General features: G+C 42.9%; 1 protein-coding gene across 1 annotated transcript in view; it reads right to left on the reverse strand.

The window, feature by feature from the left end:
• The window catches only part of RB1 (RB transcriptional corepressor 1), a 292,700-nt gene that overhangs the window by 197,784 nt on the left and 74,494 nt on the right, over positions 1–20,422 (reverse strand). The window contains exons 7-11 of the mRNA XM_068267730.1: positions 19,706–19,816; positions 17,748–17,896; positions 12,885–12,962; positions 3,984–4,093; positions 117–188 (exon numbers count right to left, since the gene is read on the reverse strand). Coding sequence (XP_068123831.1) covers positions 117–188; positions 3,984–4,093; positions 12,885–12,962; positions 17,748–17,896; positions 19,706–19,816 — 520 coding nt within the window. The remainder of the gene's footprint in view (positions 1–116; positions 189–3,983; positions 4,094–12,884; positions 12,963–17,747; positions 17,897–19,705; positions 19,817–20,422) is intronic.

Genomic DNA, 20,422 nt, shown 5'->3' on the forward strand with positions numbered 1-20,422 from the left:
ACATTTCCCAATCAGGAGGAAAAAAACGGTACCATGAATATCACTCTACTTCATTCAAACAAAAAAACTTAACAGGCAGTTAATACAGTAAACAAAGTACCAACAAATAAACTCACCTTACGGGTGTTTGTGGGGGTAACACAGGATGTTCATCTGCATTCTTCTTAGGTGTTCGCTCTTGCTCTAAACTAGATAGTTTGGTGAAAACATAGAAAGTAATAAATTACAGATAAAATAAACAGCATCTGCTAGCAAGCTTCTTTGTGTCCATATTAAAGTGGACCTGAACTCTTGCACATGCCTCAATTAAAAGTCTTTATTCCACATATAGTGATCTATGTGATTTGTGTTTGTTTAGGCAGATCAAAGAACCTAATTAGTTTTTCTCAGTAACTGAATAGTCTGCAGGAGAGCTCTGCTCCACCAGCTCTCCAAAGAGTAAACAGAGGTTTAAAGTGAACCTGTAGCCCAATTCAAATAAAGAAAGCAGATACTTACCTAGGGAGAGGGAAGGCTCTGGGTCCTATAGAGCTTTCCCGCTCCTTTTGCAGTCCTTTCTTTCCAGCGCTGTGTCCCTATTCAAATCTCCTGACACGAGAGGCTTCGGAAGACTTTGGGAGCCTGTGTGGTCCCGAAGACGGGTGGGCTCTGTAATGCGAATGCGTGAGTGCTACAGACCCACCTGTCTTTGGAAGCACTTGGGCACCCGAAGACTTCCGAAGCCTCCCATGGCGGAAGTGAGCAGTCTCCAAGCCATCGATCAGAGACTGCTAATGGGGGAGACATCGCTGGAATGAGGGGACCATAGGAAAAAAAGGGAAGGCTCTGGGTTCTATAGTTCTGTTTTCTTAATTAGGTTTCAGGTTCACTTAAACCCTTTCATTGCTCCCTGCAAAAGTAAAACTTCAGGGGTCAGTTTAGTTCCAGTTTAAATTAACAGCTATATTAATAGAATTCAAACATAATGCAAATAGCATCATTGTCAAACAAAATTTTCTAAAACTTGCAGTAGGTTTTAATACATGATGACAAATTAGATTACCAATGCACAAAGCCATTATTGGCAAACAAATGAGAAATATTGAATGCAATGCTAGCCCTTACTCAGAATTAGTTTAAAGGAAGTCTGAAGAAAAACAAAACAAAAAGATACTCGCCTAAAGAGAGGGAAGGCTTTGGATCCCGGTCTCCTCACAGTCCCCGCGTTCCCCTGCAGGCTCCCAATTTAGCAGTCTACAACCCATGGGTCGTAGACTGCTCTCTTCCGTGCCGGGCTGGCTTCGAGAGTCTTTGGTAAAACACTCAGGCTTTCAAAGACGGGCAAGCGCTGTACTGCGCACACCCTAGCGCCCTCTCTCGTGCACTCGCGTGTGCGCAGTACAGAGCCACTGGTCTTCAGGAGCCAAAGTGCTTTTCTGAAGTCTCCTGTGGCCAAAGATTTAAATGAAGGAGGCTGCAGGGGAACACGGGCACCGGGAGGAGAACGGGAATGCTCTATAGGACCCAGAGACTTCCCTCTCCTTATGTAAATGTTTTTTCCCCCTTCAGGCAGGGAACACACTTGACGGTTTTCGTGCGCGTTTTCTGCACAGAAAAACTGAGAACTCATGTTAATCAATGGTCTAGTACACACTTAATTTGTTGTTCGCACGCAGAAAAAAAAATGACATTCTGCATCCTGATTATGCACATTTTGTCAGTTTTCTCTATCAACTACATCAGCTGTTGTGAAAAAATGCGCGTGTTTTCCTGCATAGAAACACACTTGGTGTGCAGAAAAAGTATGCAGGAAAACGCACGCAGAAAACTGAAAGACAAGTGTGTTCCCTGCCTCAGACTTGTTTTAAATTAAAGGAAACCTAAAGGGAGAAGGATATTTCCTTTTAAACAGTAGCAGTTGCCCTACAGTCCTGCTGATCTTTCTAGCCAGTAGTGTCTGAATCACACACCTGAGACAAGCATGCAGCTAATCTTGTCAGATTTTTGTTAGAAACATCTGATCTGCATGCTTGTTCAGGGTCTAGGGCTGAAAATGGATCACCAGCACAGCCAGGCAATATGCGTTCTTTAAAAGGAAATAAATATGGCAGCCTCTATAGGTTTCTCACGTCAGGTGTGCTTTAACCTTCTTGGCGGTAACCCCGAAGCCGCCGGAGGGTGCCGCTCAGGCCCTGCTGGGCTGATTTGTTTAATTTTTATTTTGCTGGACGCAGCTAGCACTTTGCTAGCTGTGCCAGCACCCCGATCGCCGCCGCGCGCCCGATCGCCGCTATCCGGTGCGGCGCGCGGCCCCCCCCCCCCAGACCCCGTGCGCTGCCTGGCCAATCAGTGCCAGGCAGCGCCGAGGGGTGGCCCGGGACTCCCAGTGACGTCGGTGACGTCATCCCGCCCGTCGCCATGGCGACGGGGGAAGCCCTCCAGGAAATCCCGTTCTTTGAACGGGATTTCCTGATCGGAGATCGCCGAAGGCGATCGAAGAGGGCGGGGGGATGCCGCTGAGCAGCTGAGTATTTTTTTATACCGCCAGGAGGGTTAAGGGACAAGTGAAGTGAGAGGAATATGAGGGCTTACATATTTATTTTCTTTAACAGTGCAAACTGCCTGGCTCTCCTGCTTGTAATACTTTTAGCCCTAGACTCTGAACAAGCATGCAGATCAAAGATGTCTAACAAGATTGGCTGCATGCTTGTTTCAGGTGTGCGATTCAGACACTACTGACAACTACCAGGTAACTGGTATTGTGTAAAATAAAATATTGCAGCCTCCATATCCCAAATACTCCTGGGCCCATATGCAATTCATTTTTTCACCTGAGTTCTCTCTTAACCTCCTTGCCGGTTTTCCCGACCTGAGCTCGGGGTAGAAAAAACAAGCTATTAGCGGTGATCCCGAGCTCAGGTCGGGGTAGGCATTGCAGAGCTTTACCTTTAGTTGTGGAGTCCCGCGCGCGATTTCGCTGCGCAGCGGGACTCCAGCCTCTCTCCCCGGCAGTGTGGGGTCTTTCCCTGGCCGCCGGGATCCCCCATGTCCCCGCTATTCTTCCGGGGACCCGGCAGCCAGGTGGAGCAGCGCAGCCGTGGTGGTGGCAGCAGAGCGGTGGTGGCAGCGTAATGTCATCGGGGGCGGGGCTAATATTGAAAACAAACTTCTCTATATTAGAGAAATATAGAGAAGTTTGTTTATATGTATATTAGCGCCATCTTGTGGGCAAAAAGAAAACTGCAGCACAGGAGACCAGGAAGGTACATTTTTTTTATTTTGCTGCAGATCTCCCTGCCAGAATGATTTTTTTCAGGTTTTAGGGTCTGAAAGAGTGGAAAAAAATTGCACCGCTTTTAGACCCTAAAATCTGGAAAGAATCAGACCGCCAAGGAGGTTAAAAGATAAATTTTCATATTATCTGTAAACTACATTTTCAACATTTAACATTTGAAAAGTACCCAAAAGTTGGTGAAAAAGTACTATCATCTTGCACAGTAGGATGTTGCGTTTTGATGCGGCGTTAAGGTCGCAGCGCAAAATACAACGCCCCAAAAAAAGTTGCAACGCAATTTAATGCCCCGTTATTGTTGCATAAAGTAGAGCATACAGGCAATGAAAAGTATGCTTCCAAGTCATTACTGAGCATGTGCAAACAGTCTAACGCAGCTAATAACGTGTATAACGCACAGCATGCAGCACTTTCTAATAACGCTAAACACTGTGAATGTCGCACAGACTTCGTATTGCTGTGCGTTAGTCTGCGTTGAAACATTTTATAACGTGCGACTTTAACGTTGCGCTGTGAAAGAGGCCTCACATTTATTTTGAGTATTTTCTTGCTTGCAGGCATTTTATGTCAAGTTGTACAAATATCACCTGGAAAGTTATTTTAAATTGAAGATGAAAACGTATCCCCTAGGAGAAAATGCAGGAGAAAAAGTGAATTGCATATGGGCCCAAGTGTTCCTTACATTTCTCAAAGTAAAAATTTTGCAGTTTACCTTTCACAGATATCAATTTTCAGAGATTTGTCATCTTCCAAAAACAGCCTTGCATCAATGTCCTTGTTTCTCCGATACAGTTCTTCATACTGTTTTGAGATCACTTCAGCCTAAAACAATTTCCATTAACAAGATTATATCTCCAAATCGCATAGGTTAAATGTGAATTCATGCTAAAGAAAACCATCAGCTTTTTCTTGTGTAATAAGTCAAATGATATAATCTGAAGTGAGATGCTACACATTTGCTTTAAACTTGCTGCAATAATGTTATTAATGTATTTAAAAACTACTGTACAGGGTCTTCTCAAAAAATTAGCATATTGTGATAAAGTTCATTATTTTCTGTAATGTACTCATAAACATTAGACTTTCATATATTTTAGATTCAAATACACACAACTGAAGTAGTTCAAGCCTTTTGTTTTAATATTGATGATTTTGGCATACAGCTCATGAAAACCCAAATTTCCTATCTCAAAAAATTAGCATATTTGATCCAACCAATAAAAGAAAAGGGTTTTTAAAACAAAAAAAAGTCAACCTTCAAATAATTATGTTCAGTTATGCACTCAATACTTGGTCGGGAATCCTTTTGCAGAAATGACTGCTTCAATGCGGCGTGGCATGGAGGCAATCAGCCTGTGGCACTGCTCAGGTGTTATGGAAGCCCAGGATCAGGGGCGTAACTAGAAATCACTGGGCCCCCCTGCGAATATTTGGATGGGCCCCCCCCCCATAGGTGCCAAATAATCGTAATGGGGCAGCGTTTCACTGTAAATTAATTGTAAAGTGGGCAGCATTTTACCAGACAATCGTAATGTGGGCCAGAAAATCGTAATGTGGGCAGCGTTCACCAGAAAATCGTAACGTGGACAGCATTCACCAGACAATCGTAACGTGGGCAGAGTTCACCAGAAAATCCTAATGTGGGCAGCAGTCACCAGAAAATCCTTATGTGGGCAGCAGTCACCAGAAAATCACAATGTGGGCAGCAGTCACCAGAAAATCACAATGTGGGCAGCAGTCACCAGAAAATCACAATGTGGGCAGCAGTCACCAGAAAATCGCAATTTGGGCAGCAGTCACCAGAAAATCGCAATGTGGGCAGCAGTCACCAGAAAATCCTAATGTGGGCAGCATACAACAGAAAATCCTAATGTGGGCAGCATACAACAGAAAATCGTAATGTGGGCAGCAGACACCTGAAAATCGCAATGTGGGCAGCAGACACCTGAAAATCGCAATGTGGGCAGCAGACACCAGAAAATCGCAATGTGGGCAGCAGACACCAGAAAATCATAATGTGGGCAGCAGACACCTGAAAATCGTAATGTGGGCAGCAGGCACCTGAAAATCGTAATGTGGGCAGCAGACACCAGAAAATCATAATATGGGCAGCAGACACCTGAAAATCGTAATGTGGGCAGCAGACACCAGAGAATCGCAATGTGGGCAGCAGTGACCAGAAAATCGCAATGAGGGCAGCAGTGACCAGAAAATCGTAATGTGGGCAGCAGACACCTGAAAATCGTAATGTGGGCAGCAGACACCAGAAAATCGCAATGTGGGCAGCAGACACCAGAAAATCGCAATGTGGGCAGCAGACACCAGAAAATCGCAATGTGGGCAGCAGTGACCAGAAAATCGTAATGTGGGCAGCAGACACCAGAAAATCGTAATGTGGGCAGCAGTGACCAGAAAATCGCAATGAGGGCAGCAGTGACCAGAAAATCGTAATGTGGGCAGCAGACACCTGAAAATCGTAATGTGGGCAGCAGACACCTGAAAATCGTAATGTGGGCAGCAGACACCAGAAAATCGTAATGTGTGCAGCAGACACCTGAAAATCACAATGTAGGCAGCAGACACTAGAAAAAAAAAATGCACCTGTGAAAAAAAAACAATTCACTTACCTGACAGAAGTCTTCTCCTCTCCCGGCATCTGGCTCGCAGCTCCCCGAGTCCTCCTGCAGCACATCTCCCGCGCTGACAGGCAGAGTGCAGGGCTACGGCAAGATGGCTGCCGAAGCCCTGTACTAGAGACACAAATAGTCTCCAGTGTAGGGCTTCTTCGGCGGCCATCTTGCCGTAGCCCTGCTCTGCCTGCCGGAGACTATGCAGGTTGCTGGAGCGGGGCTGCGGGGAATGAACTGGCGCAGCGTCTATTAGACGCTGCGACCAGTTGAGCACCTTGCTGGGGGGTCCAGAGCAGCGCTCCCCCCACACACAGTGAGCATGCCCCAGAGCAGCCCCGGGCCCCCCTGCGGCTGAGGGGGTCGCATCCCCGGTAGGTACGCCGGTGCCCAGGATGCTTTGATAGCAGCCTTAAGCTCATCCAGAGTGTTGGGTCTTTCGTCTCTCAACTTTCTCTTCACAATATCCCACAGATTCTCTATGGGGTTCAGGTCAGGAGAGTTGGCAGGTCAATTGAGTACAGTAATACCATGGTCAGTAAACCATTTACCAGTGGTTTTGGTACTGTGAGCAGGTGCCAGGTCGTGCTGAAAAATGAAATCATCTCCATAAAGCTTTTCAGCAGATGGAAGCATGAAGTGCTCCAAAATCTTCTGATAGCTAGCTGCATTGACCCTGCCCTTGATAAAACACAGTGGATCAACACCAGCAGCTGACATGGCACCCCAGACCATCACTGACTGTGGGTACTTGACACTGGACTTCAGGCATTTTGGCATTTCCCTCTCCCAAGTCTTCCTCCAGACTCTGGCACCTTGATTTCTGAATTACATGTAAAAGTTGCTTTCATCTGAAAAAAGTACTTTGGACCACTGAGCAACAGTCCAGTGCTGCTTCTCTGTAGCCCAGGTCACTCGCTTCTGCCGCTGTTTCTGGTTTCAAAAGTGGGTTCAAGCTTCCATCTGCTGAAAAGCTTTATGGAGATGAAGATTTCATTTTTCAGCACGACCGGGCACCTGCTCACAGTGCCAAAACCACTGGTAAATGGTTTACTGACCATGGTATTACTGTGCTCAATTGGCCTGCCAACTCTCCTGACCTGAACCCCATAGAGAATATGTGGGATATTGTGAAGAGACAGTTGAGAGATGCAAGACCCAACACTCTGGATGAGCTTAAGGCCGCTATCGAAGCATCCTGGGCCTCCATAACACCTGAGCAGTGCCACAGGCTGATTGCCTCCATGCCACGCCGCATTGAAGCAGTCATTTCTGCAAAAGGATTCCCGACCAAGTATTGAGTGCATAACTGAACATAATTATTTGAAGGTTGACTTTTTTTTGTTTTAAAAACCCTTTTCTTTTATTGGTTGGATCAAATATGCTAATTTTTTGAGATAAGAAATTTGGGTTTTCATGAGCTGTATGCCAAAATCATCAATATTAAAACAATAAAAGGCTTGAACTACTTCAGTTGTGTGTATTTGAATCTAAAATATATGGAAGTCTAATGTTTATCAGTACATTACAGAAAATAATGAACTTTATTACAATATGCTAATTTTGTGAGAAGACCCTGTATATACTCGGCTATAAGTTGAAAACTTTAGGACTGACTCACTAAGTAAAAGTGTAGGGGTCGCCTTATACCAGAGTCCGTTATAAATTATTCCCCTTACAGCCGGGATAGGAGGGCTGCCTGTCTCTCTCCCTTTCCCTGCTATGCCAAAGTGGTCAGCATACAGTGATCCCTGCCCCCTCCCCTTTCCTTACCACCTTAAAGTGTAACTGTCCGGCATAAATCAATACTTTATTTTTATCTGGTAAACAAGTAATAAGGATGCTAACCAGGTAATACAAAAGTTAAAATCGCCACTACCGTATATACTCGGATACAAGTCGACCCCGTGTATAAGTCGACCCCCAAAATTTGACCCTCACAAGGTGGATTTTTCCAATTATTCAAGTATAAGTCTATAGGTAAGTCTATAGAGTCTATAGGTAAGCCAGTCAGGTATCTGCCTCCAGTATAGGTAGCCAGCATAGGTAGGCAGCCAGGTATAGTTGCCCCCAGTATAGGTAGGTAGCCAGTATAGTTGCCAGTAGCATAGGTAGGTAGCCAGTATAGTTGCCAGTAGCATAGGTAGGTAGCCAGTATAGTTGCCATTAGTATAGGTAGGTAGCCAGTATAGTTGCCAGTAGCATAGGTAGGTAGCCAGTATAGTTGCCATTAGTATAGGTAGGTAGCCAGTATAGTTGCCAGTAGCATAGGTAGGTAGCCAGTATAGTTGCCATTAGTATAGGTAGGTAGCCAGTATAGTTGCCAGTAGCATAGGTAGGTAGCCAGTATAGTTGCCAGTAGTATAGGTAGGTAGCCAGTATAGTTGCCAGCAGCATAGGTAGGTAGCCAGTACAGTTGCCCCCATGTATAGGCTGCAGCGGTGGGGAGAGTGGGCATGGAGGCAAACATCTCACCTTCTATCCTCCATCTACTTCCTCTCCCAGGCATCCCATGCGTTGATACCAGCGTTTCCTGTGATGACATCATCACAGGAGACGCTGGTATCAGCACAAGGGGATGCGTGGGAGAGGAAGTAGATGGAGGATAGAGGCTGTGGAAGGTGGGATGTTTGCCTCCATGCCCGCTTTCCCCGCCGCTGCAGCAGTCTCCTCTCACCATCCACCGCTGGGCGCAGTCTCCTCTCTTCTGCTCGCTTCTCCTCCACTCGCGCGGTAACTTCCGGTCCCGACGTCATGTGACATCGGGAGCCGGACCATCTCTCTTAAGGGGGCAGACGCGCGAGTGAGGGAGGAGGAAAAGAGGACACTGCGCCCAGCGATGGATGGTGAGTAACCCCTCCACACACACACACCCCACATCCATAACACACACCCTCACCCCACTCAGGCTGTAAGTCGCAAAATTTAGGACTATGCGACTATAAGTCGACCCCCCCACTTTTTTACTTTGAATCAGTCCTAAATTTTGCGACTTATACCCGAGTATATACGGTACTTTTTTTTGTTGATAAATGATCATTTCCTTCATGTCATAGACTCCTAGTAACCTATACATGTGTTACAATTGAGCCTAATGGTTGGTTTACGGTTTATCCCCTTCTTAAACAGTTCGAGGTTTGTAGCAGACGAAATATACATGTATGTTACCATTTATTTTGTTGACTGCCTTGATGTGAAACATGCTTATTGATGTATTTTGTTGTTGTAACTATGCTACTATAAGTGTTACGATATGTTACAAGTTGTACACTCTTTTCCTTCCTTAAAATTTTCAATAAAAATGATTGAAATTTAGATAAATGATCATTCCCCAGTTTACCCGACTTATTTGGTACACACAAAAAGGAAGTTGCAGGGCATGCTGGGTTGTCCTTTTCTGCTGCTCTACTTCTTCCCCAGACTTAACTAATGCAGCCTGATTGGCTGAAGCCTCTTTCCCTCCTGTTTCTCCTCCCACACCACTGTTCCTCTCTGATTGGCCAGAATTTCTCATACTGAGACAATGCACTTTCTCTAGTGGAGGCATACACAATCAGGCAGAGGAGACAAAGGGAGGAAATGACATCAGGAGTGGCTTCAAAATAGCCACACTTAAAATGGGAAATGCTAAGAAGGAGGATTTTCTCTTTTTTTTTTTTACAATCGAAAAATCACTAAAATCAAAACGTGGACAGTGCAATACATGTGTTATGTAAGTAGAGCAAGTATTTATCTACTTATATATGTGGGTTTTTTTCTGAGATAGTATAGCTGACGGCTCCTCTTTAAGCGGGTCTCTGGTCTATAGTGTGGGATGTGATCACTGTCATAACTTATTTGCTATTATCTAATTGATACTCTTGCTTGCTCACATACATACATAGAGAAATAGAACATAGATATTGATATATTCATATAATCCTATTAGGGTAGTTTGCTCAGCTCAGGGACTGAGGCTTAGCAGAAGGTGCTTCATAGGCTTAAAGAGAAACTCCGACCAAGAATTGAACTTTATCCCAATCAGTAGCTGATACCCACTTTTACATGAAAAATATAATGATTTTCACAAACAGACCATCAGGGGGCGCTGTGTGACTGATTTTGTGCTGAAACCCCTCCCACAAGAGGCTCTGGTACGGTACGGTACTCTGGGCAAACTGCCACAATGTAACAATGACACACACAGGAAATGGCTGTTTATAGCTGTCTGTTAAAGCCAGAACAGCTACATAATCTGCCCACAGTAACAATGTCACCATGTAATACATGTCAGAATGTGAATCTGGGAGAGGAAAGATTTTACAATGAGCAAACTCTGACTAAATCATGTATACATAATTATTGTAAAAATTAAGCACCTTTTTATATAAAATTATTTTCACTGGAGTTCCTCTTTAAGGACACCATATTGTCCAGTTAAGTTAATTATATATACTTTGTATGTTCATATGATAAGATGGGATGGAATAGTATGGTTTAGCCATGATATTAAATGTCGCTGCACAGATATATTCTTTTGAAGCCTAAACAAACAAACACAGAACATTTATATTGCGCTTTTCTCCTGGCGGACTCAAAGCGGCAGAGCTGCAGCCACTAGGACGCGCTCTATAGGCAGTAGCAGTGTTAGGAAGACTTGCCCAAGGTCTCCTACTGAATAGGTGCTGGCTTACTGAACAGGCAGAGCAGAGATTCAAACCCAGGTCTACTTTGTCAGAGGCAGAGCCCTTAACCATTACACTATCCAGCCACATGCTTCTATTCGTTGTCACACCTATAATAAATTTCCCTTAATGGCCCACCACATGTCCTGGGCGCACAGGCAAAGCACTTGTTTTCTGGTTCTGATATTTACTGTAACTGAAGTTTTAGATTTTTTTTTATAAGTTTAAAGGTTTCCCTATAAGATGTATAATGACTGTGCATGTGCCATTTGTGGTTAATTTCTATTTAAGCTGAGAATTCAATAAACATGTCATTCTGTCCACTTACACCAGACAGCACTTTTGTCCGTGTATTATTCATGTGAATGGAATCTTGGCATGCCAATCTTGGATCAAATCATAGACAATCGTTATTTGTTAATCCTAATAGTGCTTAAGTTAAAATACGCTTAAGGCCCATACACACGTCGGGTTTTTGCGAACGACGGGTCGTTTGAACATCCCGCCGTTCAGTCGTCCGCACGTGAAATCGGGCATGTGTACAGACTGTCGTTCGGGTGATAAGACCCGGCGGATCGCTCAAGGCCAGTCTTATCACCCGAACGACAGTCTGCACACATGCCCAATTTCACGTGCGGACGACTGAACAACGGGACGTTCAAACAACCCGTTGTTAGCAAAAGTCTGACGTGTGTATGGGCCTTTACATATACTATGCATGTATTATGCAGAGCTAGTGCCGCAATCACCTACAAAAGTCCACTTTGAGCACCCCATCCTCCCCTGTGCATTATGCCAGGTGCTGCATCCTCTCCTCTCACTTTCCGCCAGCCTGCGTGTATTAGCGTACTCCCGATGTCACATGGCATAGAAGTCTCAGAAGTACAGAAATGCACGCAGGCTGGCGTGAAGGAAGGAGAGGAGGCGGCGCACGGCGATTGAGTTTGTAAGTGACGGCGCTCAAGCTGCATATTGCATGCCGGAGGATGCGGTGCTCACCGTGGACTTTATAGGTGATTGCAGCGCTCGCTTTGCATATTACACAAGGGCCGGGATCAAAGTATGCTGTCTACTTTGGGATAAAAAAAAAAACATGCTTGCTGCTGCAGCTCTGGGGAAACTCATACTAGCCGCAGGGGAAAACTACTCATACTAGCTTCAGCGGGTAATGACACATACTAGCCACAGTTAGCGAGTTTGGGTGTATTTCTGCTGCGATTGAGGATGGGAGGGGGGTTATTGGCTGCACTTAAGGGCCTAGAGCAGTTATTGGCTAAACTACTTTAAGCAGTGCAGCCATTAACCCCTCCTGGTCCCCAAGTGCAGCCGTTAACTTTGCTGGGTAGATTTACACTAGAGCAATTGAAAAACTCCAGAGGGCCAAATATTGGGGTCGACTTATACACAAGGTCGACTTAGATCTGAGTATATACGGTACCTTTTTCATTTCAACTTAAAATTGTCTATGAATTTCTAAAACTGAAATCAAGCATAAAAATGCAATTACTTTTCTTGTTTGGAATCAATACATTGTATCACACTAGTTTTCAGAGCAGCAGTTCATATGCAATCCTCTTATTGCAGGAGTAATTAGCTGACCAAGAACAAAATGTTGCTTGTTTTCTACACACACACAAATTGAGTGACTGGCAAGAAGCCCTAACACCCCCACCCTTGTCAGATTGTGTGGAGCATTATTTGAATTCAAACAGTGTCACTTTGATCCCCCCCCCCCCCCCCCCTCCATCAAATTTAAATATAACGTGGGCGCATTTGGGCTTGGACCAAGAAGGCTCAATGGCAGTGCTACTCCAATCCTCAGGTGCTAAGTTCCTCACACATTTTTGGCTCAGCTCTCATTAATTGATGTGCCAATCAGGAAAGGTGTGGTTTATCACATAGAAGACACTTCTCCATTTCTCAGTCCATCCTAAACACTGGCATGGCTATTTCCCCATAAATAATGCTAATTGGCTGGCAGTCTTGCTGTCCCCTAGGCCTTTAATACTTGAAAACACTAGCCTGGAACAAGTATGCAGATCAGATGCTCTGGGTCTCACATGCTTGTTTAACATGGGATGCAGAAAATGTTGTGGTCAAAAAAGTCCAGGAAGGCAATTGGCATTGCTTAAAAGGAAATAAATATAGCAGCTTCCAGATACCTCTCACTACACAGTGTCAATTTACATTTCCTTAGATCATGTCAAAAAAAGACAAAAAAAAAAAAAAAAGGCATAAAAAAAAAAAAAAAAAAGGGGGTTGGCTACCCATCCAAGTTCATTATAATACTAAAACAAAATTAAATTAGTATCAAAAACACACCTTTGGGAGGCCATCAATCGCAGAAATTCCAGCAGCATCCAAAAAGTCAACAAAGCTAGATAAATAAACATTTTTCACCTGAAAAAAAAAAAAAAAAAAGTTTATTTTTGTAAATATGAACTACAAATTGAAAAGATGTCAGTATGGAACTACATATATACCAGCACTTTTAACAAAGCAATATAAAAAAGTAATTTCTCATGTCCCTGAGGGGACAATCCTAACACACCCCTTTTCCAAATAACTCTAAATTTTAACCTTCTCAAATTCTGTTGCACTAAATCAAATGAACATGTACCAGTATTAAGGTGTCCACTAACATTTGCCTGAGCAAACAGAAAAATGCGGAATAAAACGGTCTTAAAGCGGGATTGTCACCATTAAAAAAAAAATTAAAAAAAAAAAAAAAATCTAATTTCAACCTGGTCTGAGTGTATTAAGTGAAAAAGATGCTAATCCTGCATTCAAAACTTGTTCTACTGTTATGGTTTGGATTTATCACATACCTTAACCTTAACCGATTTGCGTAATTTTTTTTTTATGCTGAATGCAGCTAGCACTTTGCTAGCTGCCTCAGCACACCGATCGCCGCCGCCCCGTGCCGATTCGCCGCTATCCGCGTCGCCGCAGAGCCCCCCCCCCCCTAGACCCCTGCGCTGCCTGGCCTATCAGCACCAGGCAGCGCTAAGGGGTGGATCGGGACTCCCTTAGACGTAACGACGCCCTCCAGGAAATCCCGTTCTTTGAGCCCTAGGCTCGCTACATGATTTAAAAAAAAAAAAATATGCTGAGGGGGTGTGTCTTTATCTATAATATATTCCTCCTCTTCCCTTTATTTCCCCCTCCTAATGACATAAAACAGTGCACTTCCTAGTATAGACCTCAGTGGGAGTGTCTATATACTTATATATGTTTTTTTTTTATTTCTAAGTTAGCATGGGTGTCACTTGTTCTTTAAAAGGAAATGTTAAGTGAAATGTAATGTGGCCAGTTACTTACTTGGGGCTTCTTCCAGCACCCTGAAGTCCTTCTGGTCTCCCGCCTTCATTAAAGATTTTCTTTAATATATCACTTATTTTTATTTCACCATCAGCAAACCAATCTATACTTCCTATCCATCTCAACAGATTCAAAAAAACATCTAACAAATTAGGTAATTACTGTATCAAAGCTTGCTATGAACATATGTTTTATTTGAATCACATACTGTACATGTGACTTCACTGCATTTTAATGTCTTAATGCTTTCAGAACTAATAAGCAATTTGCGGGGGGAGGGGGGGGGGGGAGGGGGAGAGGAGTAAATCATTTTTCAGATCGATTAAATGGTCATTGAACACGATTAGAAACATGAACCAGTCGATGTCAGAGAAGGAAGTTTATTTTCTGCCAATCTGATCGCATTCTTCGCTGAAAATTGTACTGTTAGTTATGTTTCAAACCACTCAACCATACATTTGTACTTGTGTTGCTAGATGTCCTGATTGAACAGCGTGTTTAAAGTGGACCTGAACTCAGAACTTCCTCTCTGCTCTAAAAGATAAGCAACAGCATAATAGCCTTTACAGAAAAACATTTCTTTGTTACAGCAGATACAAATCCTGCAGTAGATCTGCAGTGTTTCTACTGCCTGCTTTCATGGAAGCAAACATAGGGTTAACATCCTATGTTTACAAAATAGCTTCTCTGCCATAGTAGCCAGCTGTCACAGCTGAGAGATCAAATTACAGTTGTGATGAGGGGGAATTAGATAGGCTAATCTCTCTAAATACATACAGGGTGCACCTCTCTGTTTTCCTTCTGTCCTGTGTAAGAGCTCAGGTCCACTTAAACTACTCCTGTATCTATGCTCCCCACTATTTGTTTTTGTGCTATGCACAGCGCTATGGAAGATGTTGCCACTATATAAATATATATAGAATTATTTATATAGATAAAAATAATAAACCCCATCCTTACCCTACCCTTTCACTTGAGTTTAAAACTAAACTAAAAACCTTGCACCAATTATCAAAATCGTAGCTACCAATTCTTAACACAAGTATATGAACACAGGAAAATACCTAAAACATTTGATAAAGTCTGGTCCAAATTGTCTGACTTGGTTTGACATATCTTTAGACTAATGACTGAATGAAATAGCGCTCGAATTGGGGGTTTGGGCTCTACTCTGCGACAACTCTAAATGTACATAAGTTGTAGGTTTTGTTTGGTGCATTGGTCAATGGATGGGTGCTGGTGTATCTTCAAAGCAGAAACCAATAACATTTATCTTTAAAATTATTCAAATGTGGAGAGGACCTTATTTTTTAGGTGCTTATGTGTGACATGTGAGGGGCAATGAGGAGACTGCCTGCCCCTGCCGCCATCATAATCAAGCAATGTCTCCAAAGTTTCTCCCACCATTATCACAATGCACCTCTTTTCCACTGCTCCCACCATCAACACCGTGCATTTCCACTCCACCGCCATTCACAGATGAACAGAAAGAGCTTTTTGAAACATAAGGAAGGGCCTCTCTCAAACTTGTATTGTTTTTCCTCAGTGTCAGCTAGGAATGTGACTAGAAATGTAGAAAGAAGGGGCTTAAAACTATAGTTCAGCTTCAGATTTTGATATTGCACATGATAGGACATTTGCATTGTTCAATGTTCTATGGATTGCATATATGTATTTTTAACAACAAATGTATTTGAACTACCTGGCAGTCTGGGTCTTGTAGCTTAATTTCATGCGGACAAAATGTTATGGACAGATTGTGGTTCACAGTCTTTTCCCATCACATAATCATCTAAGTGATGAGGTAGTCCAAGAAGAGCTGTGAGGGGTCTTCAGCCAGTCTACTTGTGATCACAGAGCCGGACTCCACCTACCTTACTATTTGTGGCCAGCACTGCAAGAATTTTGTGAGTTGTGCTGCCAACAAAGTTAATCTTTAAGCAGCACATGAATAAGCCGGAGAGTGAGAACTGCTCTCTAGCTAGAGAACTCCAAATTTGCTGCCAACTTGTTGATTCCGAGAGGGTTGTTTCAGTCTCTTGACTAGTACAGTTGCCTATTCCCCTTTACTATCAATGAAAAAACATCTGGGAGAGTGATCAAGAGCTTTAACTTCAGGTTGTCAAAATCAAAGTCCTCTTGTATAAAAAACATCCGGAGATCTATGGTTTCCACGGACACAAACATTTAAAATTCCTGAGTTATAAAATATACCTGTAGGCAAGAGGTGTCCATACTTACAAAACTAAACTATAAGTCCGTAAAATGGACGTTATGTTTAACATATGGTATAAGTCCCCTCCAGTTCACTATAAACCAGAATGTTCTAAATGCACCACCCTGGATGCCGATCTTTACCACGGTTTATGGGAATGTACAGACATTCAATTGTACTGGAAAGCTGTGAGTCAAATATTTCTAAAGTACGCGGTAAGCAAATTACACTTTCCCCACAATTGTGCCCGTTTAAAGCAGACCTAAACTCAGAACATCCTCTCTGCTCTAAAAGATACACAACCGCATAATAACCTTCAAACAAAAAAAAAACATGTCTTTGTTACAGCTGATAAAAATCCTAAAATATATCTGCACTATATCTACTTACTGATTCATGGAAGCAGACATTTTATTAACACCCTGTGCTTTCAAATGAGCTTATCTGCCATCACTGCCATTGGAAGTCATGTGACACAGGGAGAGACCCAATTACAACTTGTGATTAGACACAAATGAGGGAATTAGACAGGCTAAACTCTCTAAATACATACTGGGTGCATTTCTCCATGTTTTACTTCTGTCCTGTGCAAGAGTTCAGGTCCACTTTAACTTTTCAGACAAACTGATGTAAGATTCTCAGGTGCGGCAGCAACACTCTGAGGGCCAATTGAAATGAACTCACATTTTTATGATCATAGGACCAAGGAAGTTCATGTATAACAAGTGGATTTACCCTAGTAATCCTACAGTTAGGGACCTCAAAGAGGAGTTACTGCACATGTGTAGATAGGATAAATATGGAAACACAGCTTCAGAAGGAACGGTCCATGAAAAAAAAATCCGTTTGCTACAGACGGAAAAAAGAGATCACTAATGGACCGTTTCTAATATACATCCTGGTACGCTATCCTTGACCTTCAGGGAAAGCTTGGCAAACTAAACAGTATATAGTATATACTGTGTATTGAGACAAGGCTTGGCATTGACATGTTACCAAAGTTGTGGACCCATATATACAGGAGGTGGATTTGACAGAGTTGATTTGGGTAATGGTGGCAGAGGGATCGGAGGTATAAGGCGGGAACAAGGGGTAAAGACACTCATATGTTACCTGATGGTGTTTTGTTCTTACACTGTATAACAGGACGTGCCTTGTGACTTCGGCAGCATGACAGAGGTCCTCCACTTTGGAAGTTGGACTTCGGGAGTTTGGTGATTTTTAATCATGTTTTGGGATCTCACAGTCTCACCAATATATGAAATGACAAATCTTGGACAGTTCCTATAACATGGTGTGGATTAATATATTTTGGTAACCATGTTCTGTAACAAAATGTGCCCCCATTTTTACCTTGATGGAAAATACCATCATCTGGACATTCACTTTACTTAGGAAACCTTAAAGAATAGACATTAAGTGGTTAACACATTTTGCAAGATCAGCCAGCAAGGATTCCAGAAGTTTTCGACCTTAGGAAATGTGTAATTGCCAAGAAGTCAAATAAAAGGTACAACAGTGGTTATGTTCCACTCTGTAAACACAGCTCTCTACAAAGCAAATACCGGTCTCTGAACTCATTTACATTTTAAGAAAAACTGTTTATACTCGCTTACCTAAAAGCAAACCAAAATAGGGGAAACTATTACCTCATCAACAGGACAGTCATTCGCTGTACAAAGGGCTTCTAAGATTCTAGTGTCTGTTTCAGACTGTCGTGACGTACGTGTATTTCGGCTTTGGCCACGACGGGATGTTCGGGTTGGTACATTTGCAGTCAATCCGCTCACTGCAGTCTCTGTATCAAATTGACAAAATATAAAACACATTAAGCCTAAAATTGGGGAGAAAAAGGAGCTATAAACCACTTAAAATATTTTTGATTGACACCAAAACATCCACACTCATGTTTCTGTCATTCCTCAGATCTGCCACACAATATAATCACTAGCAGCAAGACTTCCTACATAGCACGACATAAGACTATGCAGAACCTATACAGTGCATTAGGCTGTGAGTGATATAAGGTCACTGATACCACAGAAATCACAGTCTAATAACCAGCAAGGTGTTGGGCTCTGAGCAGCATCAAGCTGGTATTCATGTGCCAATAACAGGGTTTTTGTGTTTAAATCAATATTTTAAGTTGTATTCAATATGTAATGGAAGACGCCCCTTATGCTTTTCTAGGGGATAAAAAATCTTTTTGAAGTACCAGATGTTAGGCTTAGGTCTACAGCATGCCATGTCATAGTGGTTGGCCCTTTTAAATCTTATAATTATCTCTATACTTGACAGGGCGTGGCCAAATATCACAACTAACAGCATGTATTATTGTAGTCATGTCGTCAGTTTGTCAGGTCTATGGCGTACATGTGCTGACAATAGGGTCAAGTTAGAATCCTCTGGCAGGGGTCACACTTGTCTGCTTTCATGTGCATTTTCTGCACACACAAAAAAACGGATTTCAACTGAGAACTCAAGTTAAATCAATGGGCTGGGTCACACTTGAATTCAGATTTCACATGCAGAAAAAACACTTGTTTTCTGCATACAAACACAGGAAAAAAATGGCAGGGGGTCACACTTGTCTTTCAGTTTTCTACACTTTTCAGAAAACTAAAAGACAAGTGTGACCCCTGCCTCTAAGTTCTTTGTCCCAGTCCTGGCAGGAGGTGGATGAGTGCATCTTTCTGCATGAATGTGCCACAACAGCATCAGAGGTCTAATGCCAGAACTCAAACTACACAGTAGCCTATTCAGTTCTCAGAGGCAGCAGAATTGGAGCAGCATTTTTACTTTGGGCAGCACAGTGGCATAGTGGTTAGCAGGCGTGCTTTGCTGCGCTTGGACCCCAGATTCAAACTCCAGCCAGGGCACTATCTGCACGGAGTTTGTATGTTCTCCCTGTGTATGTATGTGGGTTTCCTCAGGACATTCCAGTTTCCACCTACATCCCCAAAAACTTAGAGCTCAGAACCTCCACAGAGAGGCAATTTCCATTTCATCTTCCAATAGCCCCAAATTGTAGTAAGTTTTATCCTAATAAAATCAAATGATGCTCGGGCCTGAAAACTGCAGATTTCTGGAAAACCCAAACTTTCGGAAAAGTCTGTCCAAAACTGACCACATATTGCCTAAATGGCTTGGTACATTAGTTTGATGCGATGATAAAAAAAAAAAAAATCCAACAGTACTGAAGCAAACATGCAATGCAAATTTCACTGTGTTCATTTCAAACATCCAATAAAGTGCCGTATTTGCTGCACATGACAGCTTGTCTAGAGGACACCTGAAGTGAGGAAGGATTTGGAGGCCGAGGTAAGAGACCAGTGGGAATCAGTCAGTTGGCAGTGAGAAAGCAATGGATTAGGACAGCCGTCCTGCAATCATGCAAGAACACGGGACTGCAGGAAAGAATATGCACATTACATGTTGGATTTTAATAAAATAAGCTAGTAATCAAATCTGTGCGTTCTAAGTTATTAAAATAATTGTTCAGGGTGTCAGCACTTGTGAACTTTTAAATTTGTAGCAAATGACCCCTAATTAATTGGAAAATTAGAAAGCATTCTATTAAGAGCTGTGAGAATGAAAGCTTCATTACTGTAAGGTTCCTTTAGCATGTCTGATGGGGATCGTTTGATAAAATATTCCAGAACACAAAGCAATAACTGGAACGATATAACGAGGTCATCATCCATCTGTAAAACTTTTCCTAAAAAGAAAAATAATATTACGGTAGTTAGTCACAATTAAGCCATATCTCAACAGCAACTAGACAAAAAGTTATAAGTTACAATGGCATACTACTAAAAACTAGTGGTGCGCATACGTTAGTCGATTTTGCAGGCTGATTAACTTTCCGAGCATAATTTTACAGAATCAGAAGAGAATCTGTTATGCAACACGGCCAACCAATAATTTTCAACAAAGAATATATCAAGGGTGCCTTAGCTTTCCCGAATTCCCAAAACGGGGGAGCAGGCATGTTTAGCAAATGCTCCTGATGCCCACTGCTCCCCCAGTTTTTTCCCATCTAGCTCGTTCGTGCTCTGATGGTGAGCAGTGTGTAGGCGCTACCCAGCAACATGCATCCTTGATCGAGTGCCCGCAGGCTGGTAGTGCTCTGCGCATGCACACTACTTAGTCGTAGTGCGCATGCACGTCACTGGGCAGTGCCTGCACACTGCTCACGGAATCTTCCCAACCAGGAAAAAGCTGTGTGTGTGGGGGGGGGGGGGGGGGGGGGGCAAATAGAGAATAACGGAGGTAGACAGAGAAGAACAGTGTGCATCAGGATCACTTGCTAAACATGCCTGCT

This window comes from Hyperolius riggenbachi, chromosome 2 (assembly GCF_040937935.1).
Source record: "Hyperolius riggenbachi isolate aHypRig1 chromosome 2, aHypRig1.pri, whole genome shotgun sequence".
Classification (NCBI taxonomy): Eukaryota; Metazoa; Chordata; class Amphibia; order Anura; family Hyperoliidae; genus Hyperolius; species Hyperolius riggenbachi.